At 68.6% G+C, this 26,163-nt stretch overlaps 2 protein-coding genes across 3 annotated transcripts; one reads left to right on the top strand and one right to left on the bottom strand.

Annotated features, from left to right (window-relative positions):
* Nucleotides 1-1,851: 1,851 nt before the first annotated feature.
* Nucleotides 1,852-8,761, top strand: NR1D1 (nuclear receptor subfamily 1 group D member 1). The gene is made up of 8 exons (XM_068212218.1): nucleotides 1,852-2,005; nucleotides 4,585-4,923; nucleotides 5,012-5,100; nucleotides 5,185-5,329; nucleotides 5,914-6,377; nucleotides 6,527-6,712; nucleotides 7,723-7,933; nucleotides 8,262-8,761. The coding sequence occupies exons 1-8, from the start codon at nucleotides 1,978-1,980 to the stop codon at nucleotides 8,459-8,461; spliced, it is 1,662 nt and encodes a 553-aa protein (XP_068068319.1). The 5' UTR covers nucleotides 1,852-1,977; the 3' UTR covers nucleotides 8,462-8,761.
* Nucleotides 8,762-10,258: 1,497 nt separating this feature from the next.
* THRA (thyroid hormone receptor alpha) lies at nucleotides 10,259-24,961 on the bottom strand. Of its 2 annotated transcripts, none has more exons than XM_068212231.1 (10): nucleotides 24,825-24,961; nucleotides 19,434-19,479; nucleotides 18,280-18,513; nucleotides 16,895-16,956; nucleotides 14,993-15,093; nucleotides 14,765-14,912; nucleotides 14,219-14,424; nucleotides 13,200-13,346; nucleotides 12,837-13,095; nucleotides 10,259-11,834 (listed from the first exon to the last, which is right to left on the bottom strand). In XM_068212231.1, exons 3-10 carry the CDS (start codon nucleotides 18,330-18,332, stop codon nucleotides 11,584-11,586), a joined length of 1,227 nt encoding a protein of 408 aa, XP_068068332.1. In that variant the 5' UTR covers nucleotides 18,333-18,513; nucleotides 19,434-19,479; nucleotides 24,825-24,961; the 3' UTR covers nucleotides 10,259-11,583. The 2 variants fall into 2 exon arrangements, with proteins under 2 accessions (XP_068068332.1, XP_068068333.1); XM_068212232.1 differs by having other exon boundaries at nucleotides 19,434-19,482; nucleotides 24,825-24,956.
* Between the last annotated feature and the right edge of the window lie 1,202 nt (nucleotides 24,962-26,163).

Genomic DNA, 26,163 nt, shown 5'->3' with positions numbered 1-26,163 from the left:
GGGTGGTCCCAGAGTCGGGATATCGCAGCAATATCCCAGCTGTGCCCAGCCTGGGGTCCCTGCTCATAGCACCTTCACCAGGACCCCCCGTGCCGGGTTCCCAGCCTCACGGCGGGACCCCACAGAGAGATTCCAAGAGGATTGTCCCGTCCCTCCCAGCCCCACTCCGGTCCCGGGGATTCCTGGGGGATCAGGATTTCAGGCGAGCATCACAGCGCCGTGTGCCGCAGCGCCGTGCGCGGGGATGTTTTCCCAGTCCAGACGTGCAGCTGAGTCACGGATAATCACCGGGAACGTGCCGGGAGGGGAACGAGGAGCTGCGGGGGCCGTGGGCAGCTGCACGGTCCGGGCACAGCCCTGCGGGCAGGCGGGTCCCTTCACCCCGGGACTGGTGTGTCCCCCCCACCCCGGTCCCCCGTTCCCGTGCCAGCCTGGCCCCACACATCCTTCCGGGAGCTGCCGCGGTTCTCCCGGCCGGAGGTGCCACGGCACCGCGCAACCGCCCCGTGACTCAGGGCAAGGGCACGTCCTGTGGGGTGTCGGGGTGTTCCCAGTGCCCCAGTGCCTTGGGGAGCCCCAAAATCCCGGACCAGCCCCAGCAAGCCCCGGACACCCCCAGCTGAGGGTGGCCTCATCGTCCACGGGGTTCCAGGGGGTCTTTGGGGTGCAGAGCTCTGGTGTCGCTCCCCGGGTACTTCACACAGCCGGGGGTACCGGAGGCCTCCCCTCCTGTGGGATGAGCTCGGAGGATTTCCCGGCGCTGGTACATCCGTGCTCTGCTCCTTCTACTCCTGGCTGGGGGCCAGGGCAGCGCCCGGCACATGGCACCCGGGAGGGTGCTGGCACCCCCAAAACCTTCCCCGTGGTGTGACCAGGAGCACCCACGGAGCCCCCGGTGCCACCGGGCTGGGCTAGCCCCGGCCGGCGCTGCGATCCAGATCTGCCACCAACTCTGCCCTGGCACCGCTGGTTGCCGCAGCCCCCGCGGCAGCCAGGAGTGGGGCCAGGCTGGGACATGGATGCCAGGCACGTGCCACAGCGGGCACCCGCCGTGGGCAGCATGGGGACAGCAGGGGCTGGGCAGGGCAACATCGGGAGGGGGCAGCGGGCAGGGGGGCAGCTGTGCCGGGGGCACAGGCGCCCCTGGAGCGGGGAGGCTGCGATGCTGGAGCCGAACAGGTGGGCACAGGAGACGGTGCCATGTGGGGTGACAGGGATAGCTGGGTATCCCCCAGTGCAGGGTACAGTGCCACGCGGGGTTACAGGGGTACCTGGGTGTCCCTAGGACAATGGACAGTGCTTTAAGGGGTGACAGAAGTAGCTGGGCGTCCCCAGTGTTGTGCGGGCTGGCATCGGTGCCCAGGTACCCCCCAGGGGAAGGTGCCACGCAGAGTGACGGTGCTGTGCCTGGATATCCCCGCTGCAGGGGACAGCCAGTGCCACGGTCAGGTGTTCCCAGTGCAGGTGACAGTGCTGTGCAAGGTGACAGGGCTGCCAAGCGCCGTGACTGGGGGTCCCCAGTGCGGGGGAGAGTGTCGTGCCAGCTGACAGATGTGTCAAGTGCTGCACCCAAGTGTCCGCAGTGCAGGGGACGCTGCTGCGCCCGGGGGTTCCCAGTGCAGGGACCGTGCTGTGCTGCCTGACGGGGCACTCCGTGTCCCCGGTGCAAGCACCGGTGCAGGTACCGGTCCCCGCGGTCCGTCAGGCGGCCCCGGTGCGGGGGTCCCCGCCGAGCCCGGGCTCCCCAGCGGCGGCGCGGGGCCGGGGCCGCCGGCGGAAAGTGTGTCACTGGGGCACGAGGCTGTCCCCGGGAATCACATGGGGGAGGCGGCGGCGCCGCGTGCGGCCCAGTGCGCAGCCGCGGCCGGTGCGGGGGGCGGCGGGGCGGGCGGCGGGCGCACAACAGCCCGCACCGGGCGGCGGCGCGGCACGGCTCGGCGCGGCTCCGCTCCGGGAGGCTCACGGGGCCGGGACAGGATGGCGGCCCCCGAGGCCGGCAGCACAGGTCAGTGCCCCGCCGGAGCCCCCCACCCCCGGGACGACCGTGCGGGCACCAGCACCGGCAGCGGTCCCCAGCACCGGAGCGGATCGGGGGGCAGCGCCCCGGGACCGCGGCGAGGGGCTGCGCGCTGAGACGCGAGTTGGAGGGGTCCGGACACCGGGACCGAGGGGTCCCGCACGCCCGACCGGGCAGGATGCGCACCGGGACCGCGTCCCGGAGCGGGGCTCCGTCCAACCGGGACCGGGGGGTCCTGCAGAGCGGGGTAAGGCTCGGACAGCGGGGCCGGGGTATCCCCGGGAGGAGGGTAGGGAGGGCTGCGCGCCGGTACCGGGCGTCTTGCACACCGGGGCGAAGTGAACACCGGCACCGGGGTGCTCCGGTGATCGGGGTAGAAAGAATGGAAACCGGACTGGGGTGTCCCGAACGCCGGAGCGTGCTGGACGCGTGGTTAGGAAGGCTGAGAACAGGGATCGTGTTCCGGGGTGTCCCGGGCAGCGGGACCGCAGGGGTGCGCGGCGGGACCCGGGTGTCCCGGAGACCGCGACCGAGGATTCCCGAACGCCGGAGAGTGCTGGACGCAGGGGTAGGAAGGGTGAGAGCAGGGATTGTTGTCTCCTGGGCAGCGGAACCGGAGGGGAGTGAAGTGGGTCCGGGGCAGCGGAACCGGGGTGTCCCAGGAACCGGGACCGCAGGGCAGCGCATAGGAGTCCGTGTGTACCGGGCGGCGGGACCGATCAGGGTGACCGGAGGGGACCGCGGCGGGACAGGGGTGTCTCTATCAGCGGCAGCGGGGCCACGGGGACCGGACAGCCCGTGGACGGCCGAGGCGGTGCCGCGCGTGTCGGGGCTCCCTGCGCACCGGGAGGGACGGAGGGGGGAACCGGAGGCGGTGCCCCCCCCCCCTCCCCCGTGTCCCCCCCTCCCCGCACGTGTCCCCCTCCCCGCCGCTGCCACGTGCGGAGTTTGTTTTCCCCTCAGCCCCGCCCCGCCCCCTCCCATTGGTCGCCACATGACATCAGTGATGACGTCATGCACGGAACTGGGGACGCCGCCGTTCATTGGGGGGGGGCAGCCCTGTCTCCGGGGCAACGAGAAGGGGCGGGGCGGAGCGTGGCCAATGGAAGACAGGTGGGCGTGGTAAAGCGTGAAGGGGCGGGGCCTCGGGGGGCCACGTGCGGCTCGAGCACGTGGGGCGGCGGCGTGAGGCCGCCTGAGCTTGGGGGGGGGGCTGCGGGGAGGCTGTTTGGGGGGGTTCCCTCTGTGTTGGGGTCGAGAGAGTTTCCATCTCTCTGGGGCAAACCTCTATGGGGCATCCCCGCGCCCCAAACCCTAAAATGGGTGTCCCGAGGCTTTGGGGTGCGGGGATCCCCCAATTATTTTGGTATCTTAGCAGCGGGGAGTCCCCAGGATCAGCTGCCCTGGAGGTGGGACCCACTGTCCCCAATTCAGTGACCCCCTTTGGAGGTGGTTCAGTGAGGGGGGGATGGTGACAAGCTGGCTCTGGCGCGTGGCATCTGTGCCAGCGGCACCGTGTGCGGCAGGAGACACATGGCCCTGGTGATCCCGTGTGTCCCCGACATCACCATCCACGTGTCCCAGCCCGGAGTCGTGTCCCGGTGCTGCTGTCCCTGCCCCGTGAGTGGGGCGACAACCACTGTGACTTCAGCCAGGGGCCACGCGTGTGTCCCCCCCCCATGCTGCTCCCCACTTTCAGGGGTCTTCACGCAACTCCTCAGTCCTGCAGTGGGGACTTACCCCCCCAGTTGGGGAGGGGGAGCTGTGCTGGGAGCATCCCGGTGCCGTGGGGGGGCTGCACTGGGGGCACCCCAGTGCCGTGGGGGGCTCCGTCATGGGTGGCTGCGCCGTGGGACTGTCCCGGGAGCTGTGGGGCGGGAGCCCGGCTGTGCTGCAGGCACAGAGCCAGGAACGGCAGCAGTAACTCCTGTGACCTCCTGATTTCACCTCTCCAGAGGGTTCCCAGCCCACATTCCTCCTTCAGGCAATTCCGGGGTGCCCTGCCCGTGTCCCCAGCCGGCACGTACCCGGATAAACCCGGCTGTCCCCGTCCCACGTGGGGCCGTCGCCCGTGGCGGCCGGTGGGTGCGGTGCCTGACTCAGGGTGGGTGGCACACGTGCGGCGCAGCGGGATATCCATGGATCCGGGATGCATCCGGGGTGCTTCCCTGGAGACCCCACCCCGCGTGGGGCTGCGATTCTCCTCTGGGGGGCTTCCCCCGCCCCACCGCCCCCTCCCCGGTGGGGGAGGCTGAGCCTGGTGTAGCTCAGTACATAAGTGGCCCACCGGGATGCCCATGGATCTGCGATGGTTCCCTATGGATCCCACCCCACCTGGGGCTTCAATCCCCCTCCGAGGGGTTTCCCCCTCCTCAGCTGGGAGAGGCTGAGCCTGGCACAGCTCAGTGCACGTGTGGCTCCGCGGGATGCCCACGGATCCTGATTGCCGATGGATTCGGGGTGCTTCCCTGGGCATCCCACCCGCCTCCGGAGGTTCCCACCTCCATGAGTCGGGGGAGGCTGAGCCCGGCACAGCTCGGTGCATGAGTGGCTCCTTCTCTCTGCAGGTGGGGTGATCAGCTACGTGGGCTCCAGCGGCGCCTCTCCCACCCGCACCAGCCCCGTGTCCCTCTGCAGCGACAGCTCCAACGGGAGCTCCCAGTCGGGCTCGCAGTCCTTCCCCACGTACTTCCCACCGTCGCCCACCGGCTCCCTCCAGGATTCCCGCGCCTATGGCGGAGCCACGTTGGCCCCCCCTGAAGACGGCTCCCCTTCCTCCTCGTCGTCATCTTCCTCCACCTCCTCTTCCTCGTACAGCTCCTCGGTGAATTTCCCCGGGGTGCAGCCGGTCCCCGCGGACGAGCGGCGCCGCAGCTCGCCTAGCAAAGGCGGCAGCACCGTCACGAGTGAGTGGGGCTCACGGGGGGGTGGCAAGGGGTCTCCCCACCCAGCGGCACGCACCCCTGGATCCCGCTGACCCCCGTCCCCCCGCAGAGCTCAACGGGATGGTGCTGCTCTGCAAGGTCTGCGGGGACGTCGCCTCCGGCTTCCACTACGGCGTCCACGCCTGCGAGGGCTGCAAGGTACCGGGATGGGGCCGGGGATGGGGCACGGAGCTCCTGTCACACTGCGGGGACCCCCAGTGATTCCCCCTGCTTGCCCTGCAGGGCTTCTTCCGCCGCAGCATCCAGCAGAACATCCAGTACAAGAAGTGCCTCAAGAACGAGAACTGCTCTATCGTCCGCATCAACCGCAACCGCTGCCAGCAATGCCGCTTCAAGAAGTGCCTGCTGGTCGGCATGTCCCGTGATGGTGAGCTCGGAGGGACCCTCGTGACGTCCGGAGCCGGAGATTCCCTCTGGGGGTGGGATTCCCCGTGCCCAGGCGGCTGGTCCCTTCGCGGGATGTATCCAGGGCTATACCTCCCCTCCGGAACCGGCCCCCCGTGCCTCTGCTGGGTGCTGTGCCTGTCCCACGGGATGTGTCCCCCCTTCCTGGGACCCCCCCCCCCATATGTGGGGCTGCGTGTTCCCTTCAAGACTCCCCTCCATGGCTGCCCCGTTCCCAGAGCTGCATGTCCCCTCCCGGGATGGGTCCCTCATGGCCAGCGCTGTGTTTCCCCTCCCACACAGGGTCCCCCAACATCGAGGCTATATGTCCCTTCCTTGTATGCATCCTCCTCATGCTCAGGTCTCTACATCCCCTCCCGGGATGGGTCCCCCTATGTTCAGGGCTCTATGTCCCCTCCAGGACCGGGTCTTCCCATTTTTAAGGCTGCGTGTCCCTTCCAAGCCCGGGTGAGGGATTCAGCCCCTCACGGTGCAGGTCTGGGAGGGCAAGGCGGGGGGGTCACCGCCTGCCGCTGATGTCCCCCTAACACCGGTGTCCCCCCTCAGCCGTGCGCTTCGGGCGCATCCCCAAGCGGGAGAAGCAGCGGATGCTGGCGGAGATGCAGAGCGCCATGGGCGGCATGGCCAGTGCCCCACCGCCGATGCCGGGACCCGGCGAGGGTCCCGCCGCGGGCGGGGGCCACGCACCGCCCCCCGGCCCCCCGCCGCTCGCCCCCCCGGCCTGCTTCTCCCAGTTCCCCCAGCAGCTGACGCCGCCCCGCTCGCCCAGCCCCGGGGGGGCCACCGAGGACGTCATCGCGCAGGTGGCCAAGGCCCACAAGGAGATCTTCATCTACGCGCACGACAAGCTGGGACCCCCTCCCGCCTGCGACAGCGGGCTTCTGCGCTGGGACGCGCCCCCCACCTGGGCCCCCGGCCCCCCCGAGCCCCGGCTGTGCCCCGCCGCCTACCCCGAGCCCCCGGCCCCACGGGGGTGCCCCTGGCCCCGCGGCCCCAAGGACGTCCTGCCGGTGAGCGCCCGGGGGCTCCCGCTCCCCCCCCGGCTATTTTTAGCCGCTAATCACATTAATCCCCTTGTCGGTGCCCCCTCCCTCCTGTGGCGGCAGGGCCGGGGGAGCCCCGCAGAGCCCGGTGCCCGCTGACCCCTGGTCACCCGCAGGCGTGCCCCATGAACAGCCACGTGCCCGGCCGCAGCGGGCGCTCCGTGCAGGAGATCTGGGAGGATTTCTCCCTCAGCTTCACCCCCGCCGTCCGCGAGGTCGTTGAGTTCGCCAAGCACATTCCCGGCTTCCAGGCGCTCTCCCAGCATGACCAGGTCACCCTGCTCAAGGCTGGCACCTTTGAGGTACGTCCCGGAATGGGGAGGGCTCGATGGTGTCCCATAGACTGACAGGGTGCCCCTCGGCATTGCACGGTGCTCCTTGGACTGGCAGGGAGCCCCAAAGCATGGGAACAGTGGACCAGAACACAGCAGGAACCCCGTGGCATTGCAGTGCCCCACATTTGAGAGCCATGGCATTGCCTGCTGCCTCACAGCACTGCAGTGCCCCACATTTGGGACGTGTGGCACAGAACACGGTGTTCCTGTCATGGCACAGTGCCCTGTGGACTGGCATGGAGCCCTGCAGCACTGCAGTGCTTCACAAACGGGAGTTGTGGCATGCTGCACAGTGCTCCTGGCATTTTACAGTGCCCCATGGCACTGCAGTGCCACACTTTTGGGAGCTGTGGCATGGAGCACGATGCCCCCGGCATGGCATGGTACCCCACAATTGGAGACCACGGACTAACATGAAGCCCCGTGGACTAACACGAAGCCCCATGGCCCATGTCATTGTAATGCCCCACGTTTGGGAGCCGTGGCATGAAACACAGTACCCGTGGCATAGTACCCCACATTTGGTGGTCACAATATGGGTCACGGAGCCCATGGCATGGCACAATGCCCCAGTACCCCACATTTGGTAGTCGAAATATGGATCACGGAGCCCATGGCACGGCACAATGCCCCTGGCATTGTCTGGTGCCCCATGGCATGGCACAATGCCCTGGTACCCCACATCTGGTGGTCACAATATGGATCACGGAGCCCATGGCACGGCACAATGCCCCTGGCATTGTCTGGTGCCCCATGGCATGGCACAATGCCCTGGTACCCCACATCTGGTGGTCGCAATATGGATCACGGAGCCCATGGCACGGCACAATGCCCCTGGCATTGTCTGGTGCCCCATGGAATGGCAATGCCCCACATTTGGGAGCTGTGGCATGGAGACCGATGGCACCCCTGGCATGAAGCGTGGTGCCTGTGGCTCTGCCTGGTGCCCCGTCCCATATCCTGCCCCCTGCCCACAGGTGCTGATGGTTCGCTTCGCGTCGCTGTTCGACGTGAAGGAGCAGACTGTGACGTTCATGAGCCGCACGCGGTACGGGCTGGAGGAGCTGTGGGCCATGGGCATGGGAGACCTGCTCGGGGCCATGTTCGACTTCAGCGAGAAGCTCAGCGCACTTGAGCTCAGTGATGAGGAGCTGGGGCTCTTCACTGCCGTCGTCCTCGTCTCGGCAGGTGGGCGTGGGAGGATTTGGGGAGTTTTGGGGGGAGATAGAGGAGTTTGGGGCTGGGGTCAGAGGAATTTGGAAAAGAATCAAGGGGTTTGGGACTGGGATCAGAGGCGTTTGGAAGAGAATCAAGGGGTTTGGGATCAGGGGGTTAGTGGGGTGTTCGGGGCATTCAGGGGTGGGATTGGGGTGACTGGGGTGGCATTAAGGTAATACCAGGGGAGTATCAGGGGGTTCAGTGCTGGGATCGGGGTGACACTGGAGTGGGATTAGGGGGTTCTGGGGGTTGAACTGGGGCGTCTCCTCCCCTGCCTCTGACCCCCTGTCCTCCACAGACCGCTCGGGCATGGAGGACACGGCATCAGTGGAGCAGCTGCAGGAGACGCTGCTGCGGGCCCTGCGCGCCCTCGTGCTGAAGACGCGCCCGGCCGAGACCTCGCGCTTCACCAAACTGCTGCTGAAGCTGCCGGACCTGCGCACCCTCAACAACCTCCACTCCGAGAAGCTGCTCTCCTTCCGCATCGACGCCCAGTAGTGCCCCCCGGGCCCCCCTGCGCACCCCTGTACATACACCACAGCGGGGGGACACACAGACTTCCCCCTCCCCCGGGGCAGCACCGACCCCGTGGCGCCCGTTGGACTCGCAGGGATTCACCCTAAGGTGGGCGCCAGGATGCTGGGACCCCCCGCACCCCCCACCCCAAATCGGGCACCGCCCCCACGGCACCGCTGGCAGCGCCGGGGGGTCCCCTCACCCCGACACCCCCATTCTGGCGGCCGGGGGTGGGACGCAGAGGCCGGATCCAGCCGTGCTGGGGGGGTGGGTCGGGGGCGGGGGGGGGGTCGAGGGGGGGGGTTTGGTTGGTTGGTTTTTTTTTCATCATATATTTATTACATAAATATATAGTAAAATAGACCAGCAACAATTACCATAAAAATATCTTTCTTTAAAATCCTGACCAAAACACAAAAGGGTTTAAAATCGCACGTCACAGACTGTGATTGTCACGGGGGCTCCACGGCCCCCCCGGCCCGCGCCCCTACATTCAGCGACGCCGGCCGCGGCCCCCCTGGCACCCTGCATAGTGGGGGGACCCCGCGTGGGGCGCGCCGAGCCGAGCCGTGCCGGGGCTGTGCTGGGCCAGGTGCTGGCCGGGCTCGACGCCCGCGGGCAGGGGCAGCTCCGGGAGCCATGAGGTATGTGCTTGGGGGGGGGGACGGGGGGCACGGGGACGGGGGGGGGACGCGGGGCGGGGGTGGCCCGGGGGAGGTGGCGCAGGGGTGGGGGGCACCGGTGTAGCCCCCCGGGACCGACGCTGGATGCTGGACGTGCGATGGCGACGCGAGACGGAGACGCGGGGACGGCCCGGGGGGGCGTGGGGGGGAAGTACAGGGTGAGGGGGGCGTGCGGGGGTCAGCGGGTGGGGGGGGGGTGCCGGGCTGAGCCCCCCCACCCCAGGACAAGCAGCCCCAGGGCCCCGTGTGGCCGCTCAGGGGGGGTCACGGGGGCTGATTAAGACACGTCCCGCGACGGCGCTGCCGCGTCGCGACGGGAGCGCGCGGCGTCACACGGAGCGTGAGTGGAAACACGCGGGCAGCGCGGGGACACGGCACCGGCACCGCAACGGCATGGCACGGCGCCGCGCCGTCATTGCACCAACAGGAGTTGCCATGGCACTGACATGGCACGGCCACGGCACCAACACGCGTGGCCGTGGCACCGGCATTGCGCCAACGTGCCTTGCTCTGGCACCGACATGGCACAGCCACGGCGCTGGCACAACACCAGCGCGCGTGGCCTCAGCACCGTGCGGTCACGGCACCAACATGGCACGGCCCCGGCACCACCAGGCGTGGGGGGCATCACCGGGGTGCCACGGCCCAGCCCGTGGCCCAAAGGCACGTGTTGGGACCGGTGCTGCCAGGGGTGGGGGGCGAACCCCCCAAGCCTGTGCCCCCCCCAGTGCGGGCGTTAGTGTTCGGCTCCTATTGCACCGTCCACAGCCGGTGCTGCTGGGACCCCCAAACCGGGGACCCCCGAGCCGGGCCCCCCCGAGCCAGCCCCCGGGTGGGGGTTTAAGACATTTTGCACCAAGGTCAAATCCGGCGCTGGTACTTGGGGCTGGGGGCAGGCGCCCCCACCCAGGGCGCCCCGGGGTGCCACAGCCCCGCTGTGCCCCCCAACCCAGCTGCAAGGGGTCTGGCGGGGCCCCCCGACATGACCCCCATGGCTGGGGGGAGTCTGGGGTGTGGGGGGAGCCCAGCCCGGCCCCCTGTGCCTGTGGGGGGGGACGTGTCTGGTGTTGGGATTTTCTGCTTTTAAACGACCCGTAAAAAGATTTTTTTTTTAATTACAAAAATTATATATTTTATATATATTTATATATATATATATATATATATATATTAGCTTAGGTGGGCCCGGCCTGCCTTGCCGGCCCCCCCCGGCCCGCACCCCCCCTCGGCCTCCGCCTGAGGTAAGAAAAAATTCACAAACCTAAATTTGGGGGGGGGGTCAAAAGGTGATAGAACCATTCCCGGGTGCCCCCTTGCAGCTGTGCGCCCCCCCCCCCCCCCCCCCACCCCAAGCCCCCTGTCGGATTCCCCCTGCCAGCCCCCGCCTCAGCCCGGTCCCCCCGGGAGCATTGGGGGGGCAGTTGGGGGGTGCAGCCCCCCCAAAGTGCTGCTGCCGGGGGGCTGGGGCAGTAGTGCAGTGGGGGGTCCTGGGGGGGCACCCACCGCCCCCCCCGCCAGCGCCTCCGGGGCCTTTGCAACTCCTGACGGACACGACAAAACCCACGAGGACAAGGGGGAAAAAACAACAAAAAAAGGACAACGGAAAAGTTGGGGGGGTTTGGGGGGGAGTGGCCCCCCCCAGTGTCCTGCAGCGCCCACCATCCGCGGCGCTTGGCACAAAATTGTCTCGTCTCAGCCCAAAAAAGACAAGAGAACCCCCAAAACCCCAATTCTGGCCCCAAATGTGGGGATAAGAGGGGGACACAGGGGGGTCACCCCAGCCGGGGCAGACCCAGTGGGCTGGGGGGGGGCCCACCAGCCCTGCACCCCGACGGGCTGGGGTCCCCGTCCCCACCGCTGTGCCCCCCCTGTGCCCCTGCCCTGCTGTGGGAGGGGGAGTCCTGGCCCCCACCTTGCTATGGGGGGGTCCTAGCCCTCACCCCACTATGGGGGATGGGGGTCCCAGCCCCTGCCCTGCTATGGAGGGGAGTTCTGGCCCCCACCCCAGCCCCCTAAATTGCTGCCCGGCCAAAAGTGCATATGGCCACGGCCCCCCAGCCGGGGCAGCCTCTCCCTGTGCAGCCCAGAGCCCCCTCCTCTCCTCCCTGCTCTTCCTCCTCCTCCTCCTCCTTCCAAAGTGCAGTTAGTTTAATATTTTAGCCTCTCAGGGAGGGAAATAAATGCTTAAAAAATAATAATCTACGAAGAGAAGGACAATAAAGGGAACGCTCGACCGTCGGGGCCCTTCCCTGTGCAAACAAACAAAATTCGTCAAGTCCTGGGGCGGGGGGGGTGGCTGTTGGGGGGCACAGCAGGACCCCCACCCTGGGCGCAGCATCCCCTTGTCCTTACAGGGGGACGAGAAAGATGTGGGGGGGGCCAGAGTGGGGTTGGGGGGGCACAGGGTGGGGGATGTCAGCCCTACACCTCCTGGTCCTCGAAGACCTCGAGGAAGAGGGGGGGGAAGAGCTCGGTGGGACACTCCACCTTCATGTGCAGGAAGCGGCTGGCGTGGCAGGCGCCGATCATCCGCAGATCCGTCACCTTCATCAGCAGCTTGGGCCAGAAGTGGGGAATGTTGTGTTTGCGGTAGTTGATGTAGTGCTCAAAGGCCAGCAGATACGTCTCCTGGCACTTCTCGATCTTCTCCACGCAGATCAGCCCCGTCCGGTCTGCGGGCACCAAGGAACCGTCAGGGGATCGTGACAGAACGGTTTGTGCGGGAAGGGATGTTAAAGCTCATCCAGTCCCACCCCCGCCATGGCAGGGACACCTTCCACTGTCCCAGGGTGCTCCAAGCCCCATCCAGCCTGGCCTTGGACACTTCCCTGTGCCACGGCCTCACCACCCTCACAGAGAGGATTTTTTTCCCAATACCCCATCACAATCTCCCCTTTTTAGTTTAAACCCCTCCTTGCTGTCCTGGCATTCTCTGCCCATGGAAGAGGCCCTCTCCCAGTCCAGCATCTGCAGGGATTCTCCCTCCTACAGGGCTGAGTGTCCCATGCACCCCCTGGCTGTTGGGGTACCCACCCCACAGACCCACGTCAGCCTGGCAGGGGTCCCCAGGGGACCAAGAGGCTCAGCCTGTGCTCCTGGGTACTAGGGACTGGGGTGCCCACCTCATGTTCCTGGGACCCCTCCCAGCCTGGCACAGCTGCCTGAAGCTCTGGGAATTGGGATTGCCCACCCCAAATTCACCCAAAATCCAGAGCGACATGATTTCCCACCCAACACACCCTGAAGATGTTGGGGGGCTCTGGAATCAGAGTGCCCAACCAACACCCCCCTGGATAGTGAGGACTTTGGGCATTGGGGTGGGTGCCCACCTGATGCATCCCCAAATGCTGGGGGGCTCTGGCATTGGGGTGCCCACCCAACACACCCCCAGGACAGTGAGGACTTTGGGCATTGGAGTGCCCACCCAATGCACCTCCAAATGCTGGGGGTTGTGGGCAAGGGGGTGCCAACACAACAATCCCCATGCACAACCTCTGGGCATGGGGGTGCCCACCCAATTCCCCCTGAAGCTGCTGGGGATCTCTGCCATCAGGGTGCCCACCCAACACCTCCCCAGGACAGTAAGAACTCTGAGCATTGGGGTGCCCACACAACATACCCTCTGATACCCCGGGCACTGGGGTGCCCACCCCATTCTGCCCATCACCCATTACCTGAGGACATGAGCAGCACAGCCTGGAGCAGGGCCACCTCGGTGTCATCCAGGTTGAAGGCAGAGAGGGACTTGCCCAGGTCGAAGATGGCATCGGAGACGACGCCGAGGCCGCCGTTCTTGAGCTGCTCGCGTTTCACTGCCATCTCCCCGCTCAGCGTCAGCGTCTCGCTCTCGGGGTCGTAGCGCACGGCCGCCCGCAGCGACATGATCTCCATGCAGCACCCCTTCAGCAGGATGATCTGGTCCTCGCAAGGCAGCTGGGGGCACATGGGGGCAGTTTTGGGTGGGGGGGGGGGGTTGGCGTGATTCAGACCCTGGGCAAACCACCCCAGACCTCCCAAAGTCCCCAGCCCGCCGTTACCTCTGAAAACATGGGCAGTTTTTTGGCAAAGTCGACCACGCGGGTGATGGCCGGGGTGATGATTTTTGTAAACTCGCTGAACGCCTCCAGGTCGACTTTGTCCCCGTCGGGCATGGAGGCCATAGGGGACTGGCCGATGTCCTCAGGCTGTGGGGGACATGGTGGTGTTGGGGAGGTGTGATGTCACCGTGTGTCCCCTGGGACCACCATGGTGGCATTGGGGAGTGCGGTGTGACCATGTCACCCCTGGGACCCCCACAGCAGACAGGGCATTGATGGGTGTGGTGTGACTGTGTCCCCCGTGGTGGATAGTGGGGTTTGGGGGTGCAGTGTGACTGTGTCACCCTCTGGGACCCCCATGGTGGGCAGTGCTGTTGGAAGTGTGGCGTACCATGTCCCGCCCTGGGACACCCATGGTGGCACTGGGGAGTGTGGTGTGACCATGTCCAACCTGTGGCCCCCACAGTGGTGTTAGGGGGTGCAGAGTGACTGTTTCCCCTCCATGACCCCCACAGTGGACAGTGGCATATGGGGGCGCAGCGTGACTGGGTCCCCCCTCTGGGACCCCCATGGTGGGCAGTGGTGTTGGGGGTGCAGTGTGACCCTGTTCCCCCTCCCTGAGACCCCCGGGAGGCAGTGATGTGACCCTGCCCCCCCCTGTGGGCCCCCATGCCACCGGGAACAGTCGTGGCAGAGCCGGTGCAGCAGCCAGGAGAGGGAGCTGCATGACAGGGACAGTGACAGGGCCAGCGGCCCGGCCGGGGCCAGGGCCACCTGCGGGCACAGCTGTCCCCTTCGGTCACTGCTCACCCCTGAACCCTTTGGGGGTGACCAGCTCAAGGACACTGAGCGATGTCCCAACCCCCCTCGACTGCCCAAGGACACCGGTGACATCCCAAACCCTGGCACTGCCACCACGTGTGTGCTGAGTGTGCGAGTGCCCAGCAGATCCCAGCTGGGGCTGGGGGCAGGGTGGGGGACTGAGGTGGTGACAGAGTCCCTCCAGTGCATCCCCTCACCAGGAATTTCCGCTTCTGCTTCCAGTGGCTGCCCTGGGCATTGGTGCTGCGGTGGGCTTCTGTCACAACATGGATCAGCTCCCACTCCTCGGCGCTGGGGTTGGGGCGGTGCTGCAGGGATTTGATCATCTCCTCCTTCCGCCGCCGCTCCCGGTTCTCCTCGATCAGCTTCCGCTTGGCTACCCGCTTGGAGTCATCCAGCACCACTGCCAGGACCCCCAGCATCAGCCGGGATCCCCCCATCCATGCATCCCACAGCTGCAGCACAGCACCCCACAGTGACCCCCCAGCCTCCTCCTGTGGCTGCTCCAAGCACCGCAACTCGCCCCATAGCATCAGGACCCCAACCCACCTCCCAAAAGCCCCCCACTATCACCTGGGACCCCCTCCGGTCAACTAGGCCCCCCCATTCATGCATCCCACCCCGCTGCTGCATCACAGCACCTGAGAGCCCAGCTTGGTCCTGCAGCTGATCTGGGTACCCCAATGTGCCCCAGGGTGCTGGGACCCCAACCTGCCCCAGGCCCCCCGTGCCCCCCAACTCACGGTCCATGGCCATGCCCACGGAGATGCACTTCTTGAAGCGGCAGAGCTGGCACTGGTTGCGGGTGATCTTGTCGATGACGCAGCACCCATCGTATTTGCAGGAGTAGGTGGGGTGCAAGTTCTTCTGGATGGTCCGACGGAAAAATCCCTGGGGAGGGTGCAGGGGGTGACACAGTGAGCCCCGCTGAGCCCCCCCTGAGCCCCCCAAGCCCCCCTGCCCCAACTCACCTTGCAGCCCTCGCAGGTGATGCAGCGGTAGTGGTAGCCGGTGGCCTTGTCCCCACACACCACACACTGTTCATCTTTGTCCAGGTAACTAGGGATGTACCCTGAGGGAACCCCCGAGTCAGGGACCCCCAGGGCACCCCGGGGCAGGGCCCCCCACAGCAGGGACTCGTGGGGTGGCCCATGACAGGGATTCCCATGACAGAGACCCCCAGAGCATCCCATGACAGAAATTCTAATGTCAGGGACCCCCAGGGCACCCCAAGTCAGTGGCTCCTGGAGTGCTCCATGACAGGGTAACCCCAGGGAACCCCAAGCCAGGGACCTCTGGAGCACCATGTACCAGTGACCCCACATCAGGGACCCCCCAGAAATCCTGAGTCAGGGACCCTCTGCACACCCCACATCAGGGACCCCCCAGAGATCCTGAGTCAGGGACCCTCTGCACACCCCACATCAGGGACCCCCCAGAAATCCTGAGTCAGGGACCGTCTGCACACCCCACATTAGAGACCCTTGGCACATGCAGCATCAGAGATTCCCCACACCCCCCAATGCCAGGGATGCCCAGTACATCATCCCCTCTCTGTGCCTCAGTTTCCCCTCTGTCTGCACCCACCATTGTCTGGCTCGCCACTGCCCCTGCCCCGGCACGGGAAGGGTTAACGCTGGGGGTGTGTGGGGGGTGCCCGAGCCCCCCGCACCAATAAAGCCCCCATTATCTCATTATCCAGCCGGGCACCGGCAGCGGGGGGGGGGGGTCCCTGTCCCCCTGGCACACAAAGACACACTGTCCCTGCTGTTGTCTGGGGTCCCCCTGCCTGGCAGCCCTGGGACCAGCCCCCCGCCAGAGTCCCCCCAGCCTCCCCACCACCAATTGCTCAGGGAAACTGAGGCACGGATCATCCATGACGCACGGGGTGGTCCCCAGCACCCTGAGCCCCTCGTGCCCTCCTCCCCCAGGAGCCCGCCCTCGTGTTTTGGGGGGGCACGACGTGGGAATCCCCAAGGGGTGGGAGAGATGTGGAGGGGGCTAGATGCCTGGGTGCCCCCTGTAGAGAGCACCCATAATTCAGGGGGTGTCCCCAGCACCCCGGAACCGCCGCACCCACCCGGGATCCCACAACCGCAGGCGTGGGGACCCCTCGAGCCCACTGTGGCGCTCTGCAGGTGCTGGGTGTGGGGGTCCCCGCGTGTTCCCCTCCCTCAGGGAGCGGGGCGGGTGCAGGGGATGGGCGGGAGCTGGACGCCCGGGTTCCCCCCCGGCCTCCTCCCCCCGGCAGGTCCCGCCGGCGCCGGCCGCTCCCCGCCGGGGAATGGGGCAGGGCGGGGGGCAGCGCCCGCGGGGCCCCCCTTATCGCCCACCCCAGGGCGCTGCCGTCCCGGTAGCACCGCCCCGAGCCACGGGGCGCCGAGGGGGCCGTGGGGGACTGGGACCCCGGGGGACCCTGCAGGGATGTGGGGTACAGCGGGGGGATATGGGAGTGGGGTGTGCGTGGGGCACATGGGGACCTCGGGCTGCCCACCACGGACATGGGGTGTCCGTGCGACCCTGGCAACGACATGGGAGTTCCTGGGGTGCCCACAGAGGACAAGGGGTGTCCGTGAGACTCCGGGGAACCCAGTCGAGACCTGGGGTGTCCGTGCGACACTGGGGCGCACAGACACAGGAATCTTGGGGTGCCCATGCGGAACGAGGGGTGTCCATAGACTTTGGGGGACCCAGGTGACACATGGGGTGTCCAGGGGACCCTGGCGAGGATTCGGGGCCCCCAGGGTGGTCACCAGGACACGGGATGCCTGCAGAGCCCGGCGAGCACATGAGGTGCCTGGGTGACCCGGGGGTGCCCAGCAGGGCCATGGGGGTGCCCGGGGGGGTTCAGCGGGAGCCGCGGGTCCCCGTACCTGACATGCTGCTCTTCACCAAACATTGGCTGCTCTTTCTTTTGCGCTTCCCATCCAGCCACCTGCGGGAGCGTGGGGACAGGCTGGGACGGTGCCCACGGATTCCCGCTGCCCCCCCCCCCCCCAAAACTTCCAACAGCACCCCAAAATCCCCCTCGCACCCCCTCCTCTGCTGGGAAGCGGGCAGCCCCCGCCCGGGGGTCCCAACGCGGCGATGTCACAGGTGGGGTCCGGCCCTGGGGTGCGGCATGGGGGGGTAGGAGAGGGCCCTGGGGACCCCCCCCCACCCAGATCATCCCTCCCGGGACCCCCCCTCCGGCACACGGCACCGCCCCGGGGGGGCTGGGACCGGGCGGGGTGTGGGGGGGGTGGGTGGGAAGGAGGGGAAGGGAAAGGGTGGCGGGTGGGGGAGGGGAAGGGAAAGGGTGGGGGGGGTTGGGGGAGGGGCGGGGGAAGGGTGGGGGAGGGGCGGGTGGGGGAGGGGCTCATTCACAGTCAAAGACAAAATGTCCTTTTGGCTGAGCGGGGAAGTGACGTCATCGGGGGCTCAGCCAATGGCGGGCGGCGGGGGTCCGCGCGCGCCCGTCCCCGCGGGGGGGGGGGGGGGGGGGGGGGGCTCGGGGAGCGGCACCTGCGGGGGGGGGGGCGGGGGAGCGCCCCGGGGACCCCGCACCCCCCCCCCCCCGGGGGGCTTCAACCCAAGGTGACCCCGGGCCGCCACCCCCCACGGGAGGCCCGAAATAACCCAGGGAGGGGGGAGCGAGGGGCCCCCGAGGGGAGGCACGAGTGGGGGGGGGACACACGAGTGTGGACATGTGCGCATGGGGACACAGGGACACCTGGGCATGGACACACCTGGTGACATGTGGGGTGCAGGGGGACGTCCAGGACATGGGCACATGTGGGGATACCCAGAATGTGAGGGCACATAGGGACGCTTGGGGACATGTGGGGTACAGGGGGGCTGGGGGACACCTGGGGTACGGGGATGCACAGGACATGGGGACGTCCAGGTTCGGAACATGAATGGGGACACACGGGGGGCATGGGGACGAGGTGGGCACGGGGACACAAGGGACACCCAGGACACAGGGACACACGGGGCATGGACAGATACACAACCACCCAGGGACACACGGACACATACATGACCATGCATGGGGACAGACGAGGACACAAGGGACACGGCAGGCACAGGGACACACCAGGCACGACGATACAAGGGACAGAGTGGGCACGGGGGTGCAGCAGGTATGGGGACACTTGGGGACACACATGACATTCGGACACAGAGGGCACAGCCAGGTGCAGGGGTGTGCAGGGACACGCCAAGCGCAGTGCCACACGTGTCCCCCGCGTGTCCCCGTGCTGGGGTGGGGTCTCACCGGGTGTCCTCTGGCTCCGACAGCGGGTCCAGGGTGCTGGGCTTCTGTTCCATTCACCGCAATTCCATCAAGGAGCGCTCAGCACCGACCGAGGGGGCTCCGGCGCCACGCGGGGGCCACGGCGGGGTGGCCACGGCGGAGCGGCCACGGCGGGGCGGCCACGGCGGGGGGCTACGCCGCGCACCCCATGGTGCCCCTCAGTGCTCAGCACCGCGCAGCATCCCGGGCCGGACCCTGCGGGACAGCAGCGTCAGCCCAGACATCCGGGAGGGGGGAAGGGGACCAGCCGTGGGGGACACAGAGGGGACGTCCAGGGAGGGCTGTGAAGCCGTGGGGTACCCCCAGGAGCTGTGGCAACCGGGGGGTGCTGGGTTTGAGTGTGCAAGGACGTGTGGAGCGTGCAAGGGTGCCCAGGGCTGGGCAAGGGCGCGAGGGACGTGCGAGAACACAAGGAGGGAGCGGCGTGCAGGGTGTGTGCGACAGCTCCGGGGCTGGGCCAGAGGGCAGAGCGGGGTGACAAGTGTGCATGGAGGGGTGAAACGCACAGGTGTGCAAGGCTGTGAGAGCATTAAGGGAGTGAAAGAGCGTGCAGAGATGTACGAGAATGTGCACGGGTGTGCAAGTGTGTGCACAGGCGTGCCACGCTATGGGAGAGCGTGCACAGGTGTGCGGGGCACGTGCGAGTGTGTGCACGGGTGTGCAAGGACATGTACAGGTGTGTGAGAGCGTGCACAGGTGTGCGAGGCTGTGGCAGCATAGAAGACGTGAGAGAGGGCGTGCAGGGTTGTGCAAGAGCACGCACTGGTGTGTGCAAGGCTCTGTGAGTGTGCACAGGTGTGCAAAAGCTCACCCAGGGGTGCAAAGCTGTCTGAGAACATGCCCAGGGTTGTGAGTGTGCAGCAAAGCACGAGCACACACAGGGAGCTCCCCCCACCTTTGGGGCAGGGCTGGGGGGTCCCCAAGAGGCAGGGGGAGAGTGTCGGGGCGGGGGTGCAGAGGGCAGCCCCTCCCCACCCGGGGAAGCCCCTCAGATGCTGCGCTCGGGAGCCAGGCCGAGCCTTGACGTGTTCATTGCACAGCTGAACACCCCCAAATCTGGGGCTGGGGGTGACTCTTGGTGAGGCGGGCAACCTATGGGGTGGGGGGCGACTTACGGGATGGGGGGCGCCGGAGGTCCGGGCGATCCCTCCTCTGCGAGCTCTGCTGTGGCAAAGACACGATGTGGCGGGGTCAGGGCACGGGCAGCACCGGGGGGCACCCCCCCCGACCCCCCCGACTGAAGCGCGATGGCAGCAGCACCCCCGGCTCTTCGTGCCCACCCCGTTCCACATCCCACGGATACCCAGCACCCATCCAGCACCACGGCACGATGGGGGGGGGCCCTGCTTACAAGCCCCCCCGTGACCCCCCGGTGACCCTCCCGGCGCGGAGGGGTGTGAGGGGTGCGGGGGGCCCTCAGCCCGCGCCCGGGGGGGGGCGGGGGGGACCGCGGCGGGCGCGGTGCCCAGCCCCGGGCTCCTCCGCTCCGCGCGGGGACAGCAGAAAGTAGGTCACGTTTGTCTTGGCCGCCACAGAAATTCCTCCGGCGGATTTAAAACGCGGCGGACGGAGCTGGGGGCCCCCCCCGACACCCCCACGCTACGGGGCGCCCCGGCTGGCCCCCCTTGTGCACCCCCTCCCCCCCCAGTTGAGGACACCCTGACCAGCGAAGGATGGGGGGCGAGGGATGCTGCACCCATGGGTGCACAAAGCACCCTGTGCCTCACGCGGGGTTCGCTTGAGGGGGTCCCCCAGAACGCCTGAAGAAGGGGCGTCGCCTGCACCAGTCCCTTCAGGGAAACTGAGGCATCGCACCGCATCTCACCACCCCGGGGTACACTCCCCGCCTCGGGGGGCTCATGGGGCCTGGGCGCCCCTCGCCGCAGCCTCCGGCCGGGTTTGGGGCCGGCGGTACCTATAGAGCCGGGGGCTGCAGCAAATGTTTGTTCCATATGGGAACGGCGCGCGGAGAACTTCCAAGTATAGGCACTGGCAGGGATCCAGAGCTGCGCGGCCCCCGCCGGGCACCGGCCCCCCCGCCGCCCCCCGCCCCTCTCCCCCGGGACCCCGCGCGCCAGCAGAGCCCCGACACGCTCGGTGCATGTGTGGGGCTCGGGGTGCATCGACGTCGCGGTGGAACCACTGCGGGGTGGAATACGGGCTGTCCCCAAAGCCAGCGGGCGGTGGGTGGGCTCGGCCACCCCGCCTCAGTTTCCCCATTGAGGTGGCCTGGTGGGTGCAGACCCAAACGAGAGAGGCTTAGGGCTAAAGCCGGGGGGCAGCGGCGTTAGGTCGGGGTTCGCCACCCCAGCGAGACCCCAGCAGCCCCCTGACACCCTCGGCATCACCGGCACCCTGGGATCACCCGGCGGAGCCTGCGGTGCCGCTCCAGGAACCGTCACTCGAGGAATCCCGGGCGTGCTGGGGCGGCCCAGACAGACAGACACGGGAGGCGGCTCTTCTCGTCCTCCTCCTCCTCCTCCTCTTCCTCCTCCTCCTCCAGCGGGACACGCGTGATGAGCGCAGTCAGGTCTCAGCCCACCCTGCGCCGCCGGCACCCAAACCTGCGCGTCCCACCTGCAGCACCAGGTGCTGGGTGGGTGCTGGGTGAGAGCGGGGTGGCAGCCGGCGGGAGCCCCCCCGGCGCCCCCCCAGCCCAGCCCCACGCCCAGGGGAGCGTTTCTGCTGAGTCGGGTGGTTGCAGGCGGCTGAAAACAACCCGGGGGCAAAGTCCGGGGCTGGGCCGACGGCGGGAGCCACCTCACCCCAGCGGGGGCACTCAGCACCCCGCTCCCCACAGACCCCACCCCCGGGGACCCCCGGAATGGGGTCCCCAGACAATGGGACGCCCCTCCACAAAGGCACTGACCGCCTCCGTGCAGCCAGACGTGGGTGCTGGATACCGAGGCCGCCCCACGGGGCCAGTGCCGTGTCCCTGCCCCCCAGCACAGATGGGCTCCGGGGGTCCCAGCACCCCCCCAGCCCAGCTGCCAGCCGGGTCAGGGAGGTGAGGGCCTAAGCGCTTTAGCCACGGTGCCAATTAGTGTGATTAGCGCGGGCTGGGGGCAGGGCAGACCCGCGGCCCGCCGGCCAGGGATACCCGGCCATGCGGGCACCGGGGCAGTGTCATCACAGGCATGGCAGCATCATGGTGGGCACCAGGGCAGCGTCTCGGTGGGCACTGGGGCAGTGTCACAGTGGGCACTGGGGCAGCGTCACGGTGGGCACCAGGGTGGTACAGATCCGCCGCTGCCTGACAAACCCTGGCTGCACCGGCTGGCACGACCGTGCCGTGGGAGTGTGGCCAGGCACAGGGCACCTGCCGTGCCACGGCTGGCGGCATCCGGCACGCGCCGATGCCCGTGTGTGAGGCTGTGCCAAGTGCCACACGCGTGTCTGCATCTGGTGCTGTGCGCTCGTCACATACCTGTGCCGGTGCCCGGCACACCATGCCCAGGGCCACACAGTGCCCAGTGTGGTGGGCACGCGTGGCAGTGGGGACAGCGTGCTGTGCTGTGCCGAGCCGTGAGGCTGCAGGAATCCCAGGCATGCACAGCAGCTGGGCAGCCCGAGCAAGGGGGATGCCACGGGCCTGACATCAGGGCAGCCCACCCAGTGCCACGGGAACCCTGCATGGTGCCCCCTCCCCACACACGTGGGGTGCTGTGGCACAGGACGGCTGAGCCCGGGTTTGTGTTCTCCCTGTGGCTCGTGTCTCGCTGAAGCCACCACTCGTAGGACGGCTGGCGGCTGCAGGGCTGGTGACCTGTCCCGACACTGACTGGGCACCCAGCGCTGTGGCCTTGAGCCTCTGACGAGTCCTGTGTCTGACGGGTCCTGCATCACCACAGCGGGGACCTGCACCACGACCCACCCCCGGCCCCGCAGCCCCCACAAACCCCACAGGATTCCCAAGAACACTCCATCCAACCAAGGCCACACCGGCCACTCCTTCCTGCTGTGTGTGAGCATTCAGCTGTGCCTCCTTTTCCCCATCCCACTTCAGCTTCCCTCCGGAGCTGCCTGGCAGAGAAAGAGCCACAGTCCCATATCCCCAGCACTGTGTCCCCTGTGCCAGCACACAGGATGTGGCTCATCCCGATGTCACTGCTTGTCCAGGCCGAGAAGGTCACCCAACAGGGACCCCTGAGCACCTGGTGTGTGCTGAGTGTGCCCAGTCTCAGCTCTTTGGGGTGGCTGTGGGCCCCGAGCCCCGCGGGGTGCCCCTGGCCCCAGGAGGTGTGCCGGGACGCCGGGAGCTATTCTCAGCCCTTGGCACGGCATGGGACGTTTCTAAATCGGGGGCTCTGGTTCACGTGCACGGGGATGGGGGGGAGCTCCTGGGTCCCCTCCTCGTGGGGCCCTGCTTGAAGGGGGAGGCGGCCACCAAGAGGTGCCCAGCATGGGCACCCACGAAAGAACACAGGGACATGCACCGGCACATGGGAACGGGCACCGGTACACGGAACCGAGATTGCCCGTGGGAGCCCGGCCCTCTCTGAGAAGGGGACGCGAGGGACAGTCCTCGCAGTGTTCCTGCAGTCACCCGACCCCGTCCGAGGGTCTGCAGCACAGAGGACATCCCGAACGGCACCGCCCCTGGGGGCCCGACCCCTCTGCGCCCCCTGCCCGCATCCAGCCTGAGCGGGGCCCTGGGAGCGCAGCCCGCGCCCGCCTTCGCCTACACCGCGCCCCCCTTCTCCTCCTCCTCCTCTTCCCCCCCAGTCCGGAGGGGGACCCAGGCGTCCGGCCCCGCCCCCACGCACCGGCGGCTGCGCGGGGTCCGGCGGGGCCGGGGGTCCGCGGGATGGGACCCCCGGGGCGGCCCCGCCGCTGCTTCGGTCTCCGCTGACCCGGGAATGCGCTCGCAGGGCGACGAGCGGAGCCGGGGCCGGGGGGGTCCCGCTTCCTGCAGCCGCCGCCCGTCAGGAGGGGTCCGGGGGTGCGCCCGCAGCCCCCCCGTCCCTGCTCCGCAGGGTGCGGGACACCGGGCGTGTACGGCCCGCGCTCCCCCCTCCGGGAGCCCGTTCGCGGAGTGACCACGCCGCGGCCCCGCGAAGGTCACGGCCGCGGGAGAGTAAGGGGTGCCGGGGAGAACCCCCATGCGAGGATCCCGCTCCGCCGGCCCGCGGGGCCCGCACCATTGCGGGGGGCACACGCAGCCGCACGGCACTGCCGTGGGGAGGGGGGGACGCGCCGCGTCCCCACCCTGCGCCAAGACCCCCGGGCAGGGGAGCCCCCCCAAACCGGTTCCACCGGGGTTTGCCCGCGCCCCACGGCGGCCCCGGTCCCCCTAGCGCTCCAGCGGAGCCGCGGGGGTCCCCGGTGCCGTCGAGGGTCAGGCGGGGTGAGGCGCAGCCCGGCCTCCCGGTGCGGCTCCGGTGTCGGTGCCGGTGGCAGCCCCCGGCGGGGGGGTCACGGCTGAAGGTCGCGGTCCCGGGGTGACCTTGGCCGTGGCGCCCGCCCGCCCCTGCCTCAGTTTCCCCGCATCGCACAGTGGAGACGCGCCAGAGTTCGGTTGGGACCGCATCCCTAACCCCGGCGGCGACACCGGACCGGGGGCAGGACCCGCCCCCCCGGGCTTGGGGTGGAGGACATCCCGCGGGACCGCGGGGCGCCGTGCAGAGGGGAGCCCCCGCCACGCCCCGCGCCCCGCTCAGGGCGAAGCCTGTGGTGCGGGGCTCGAGGCACCCCCCCCACCCCGCCGCACCGGGGACGCCCCCCCGCTGCCCCCGCCCTAACCGGGAGCGGCCGAACCGCCCCCCCCGCCCCCCCTCCGCGCTCTGCTCTCGGCGTAAAAAAAAAAAATAATTAAAAAAATATTTTTAAATTTTAAAAATAAAAAAAATCGCAGCATTCCTGCCGCCCTGCGGGGTGGGTGCGGGGGAGCGGACACAGGGGGCCCTAAAGCCCTCACGGACAACCCACGGCGCCGTCACGGCCCGGCCGTCCACGGTTCCCCCCCCTCCCGCCGCGACAGGGCCACGGCCTGCCCACGGCCCGGCCCCGCGACCTGCCCACGGCGCGGCCCCGCGCCCATCACCGCAGAGCCACGCCGCGGCCCGGACCCCGCCACGCCGCCACGCCACGGCCACGGGGGGGCCGCGGGGCCGGGGGGCCACAGCCGGGGGGGGCTGCCCCCGTGGCGTGGCGTGGCGGGCGGGGGGCAGCGCCGTGCCCCGCATGCAGCAGCGGCGGGTGCGGTGGGGGTGGGGGGCGCGGTGCCCCCCCCCCGCCCCCCACGGGGGAACGCGGCCCCCCCGCCCCACGCCAAACGCCCGGATTTTCCAAGAAAAAAAAAAAATCTTTCCCCGTGTTTTTTCCTCGCCGTTCGCGGCCCCCGAGCCCTCCGCGGGTCCCGAGCCTCCCGACCCGATCGCCCCCCACCCCTCCATTCCACGCACCGAACTGCGCCCGTGCTCAGCCGGGGGGGCCCGGGGGGGGCGGCGGTAAACAACCGGGGGGTGGCGGGGCCGCTCGGGCCGGCGGGGCCGCTCGGGCCGTACCTGAGGTCGACGGCGGCGGGCGCGGAGCGGCGGTGCGGGGTGCGGAGCGGGGCTCGGAGCGGCGGTGCGGGGCGCGGAGCGGAGCGGGGCGCAGCGGCGGCGGCGGCGGCGGACGAACGGCGCTGGCTCCTCCCTCCCCCGGCCCCGCCGCCCGCCCGCTCCGCTCCGCCGCGGCCGCAGCCCCCTCCGCCGGCCGCAGCCGCTCCCTGCACCCGCCGCGCCCGGCCCCGCGTGGGGACCCACGGGGGAGCGGCGGGGTCCGGGCGTACCGTGGGAGGGTGACCCCGGGATGGGGAGCGCGGGACGCGGGGATCACGGGGTGGGGACGGTGGCCGTGGCAGGGTGCGTGATGGGAGTCCTGACGGTGCCCACGGGGATGTGGTGACAGCGACAACGAGGACGGGGGGTGGTGAGCACAGGGTGGGGGGCTGTGTGCAGGGGGGGCTAGGGGAAGTGCCCACGGGGGTTGGGGACGGCACCCACAGGGAGCTGGGGACCGTGCCCACAGGAGTTTGGGTCCCCGGGGCCCTGGGGCGGTGCTCGTGGTGGGATGAAGCTGGTGCCCACAGGAGTTTGGGACAGTGCTCACGGGGATGTCGTGACAGTGACAACAGGGACGAGGGATGGCGACCACAGCGTGGTGGGCTGTACCGAAGGGGGACAGGAGACGGTGCCCAGGGAGGCACAGGGGGATGCCCGTGGCAGGGTGGGGAAGGTACGCACAGGGACTGGGAACAGCACCCACGGGGATGCTGTGACAGTGACAACCTGGTGTCCACGAGGGCAGGGCACGGCACCCGCAGGGAGCCGGGGACGGTGCCCACGGCGATGCTGTGATAGTGACAGTGGGGACTACAGGATTTGGGGACAGCACCCAGGACGGGCTGGGACGGTGCCCTCGCTGGGTGGCGGTGGGGTGGAGATGATGCTCATGGAGATCTGGGACAGTCCCCATGGGGGTTGGTGACAGTGCCCACGAGGCAGGGGGCAGCTCCACACCCCGGGGTGCCCAGCCCGGCCTGGGGAGGGGCACACACCAGACACGGGGGTCCCACTCAGATCCACACCGCCCCGGGCAGGATACAGTCCCGCAGGACACCCGCACGTCGGGGGACCCTGCCCCTGCGCCCCCCGGGGGATGTGTGGGACGGGGGAAGACGGGGGTCGTACCCTGCTGTGGGGCCGGACCCGGAGCCTCCGTGGGGCTGGGGATGGCGGCGAGCACTGGGAGCCCGGGGGGATCACAGGGGAGGGCGTTGAGGGTCGCCCCCCGGAGCCCCCCGACCCGCCCGTGCCACCCCACACCCTTCCCAGCAGCCCCTGCTCCCAGCCCCCCCTT

The sequence above is a fragment of the Anomalospiza imberbis genome, chromosome 22 (genome assembly GCF_031753505.1).
Source record: "Anomalospiza imberbis isolate Cuckoo-Finch-1a 21T00152 chromosome 22, ASM3175350v1, whole genome shotgun sequence".
Taxonomy (NCBI): Eukaryota; Metazoa; Chordata; class Aves; order Passeriformes; family Viduidae; genus Anomalospiza; species Anomalospiza imberbis.
The sequence above is the reverse complement of the archived record's forward strand: the minus strand, read 5'-3'. Positions and strand labels throughout refer to the sequence as shown.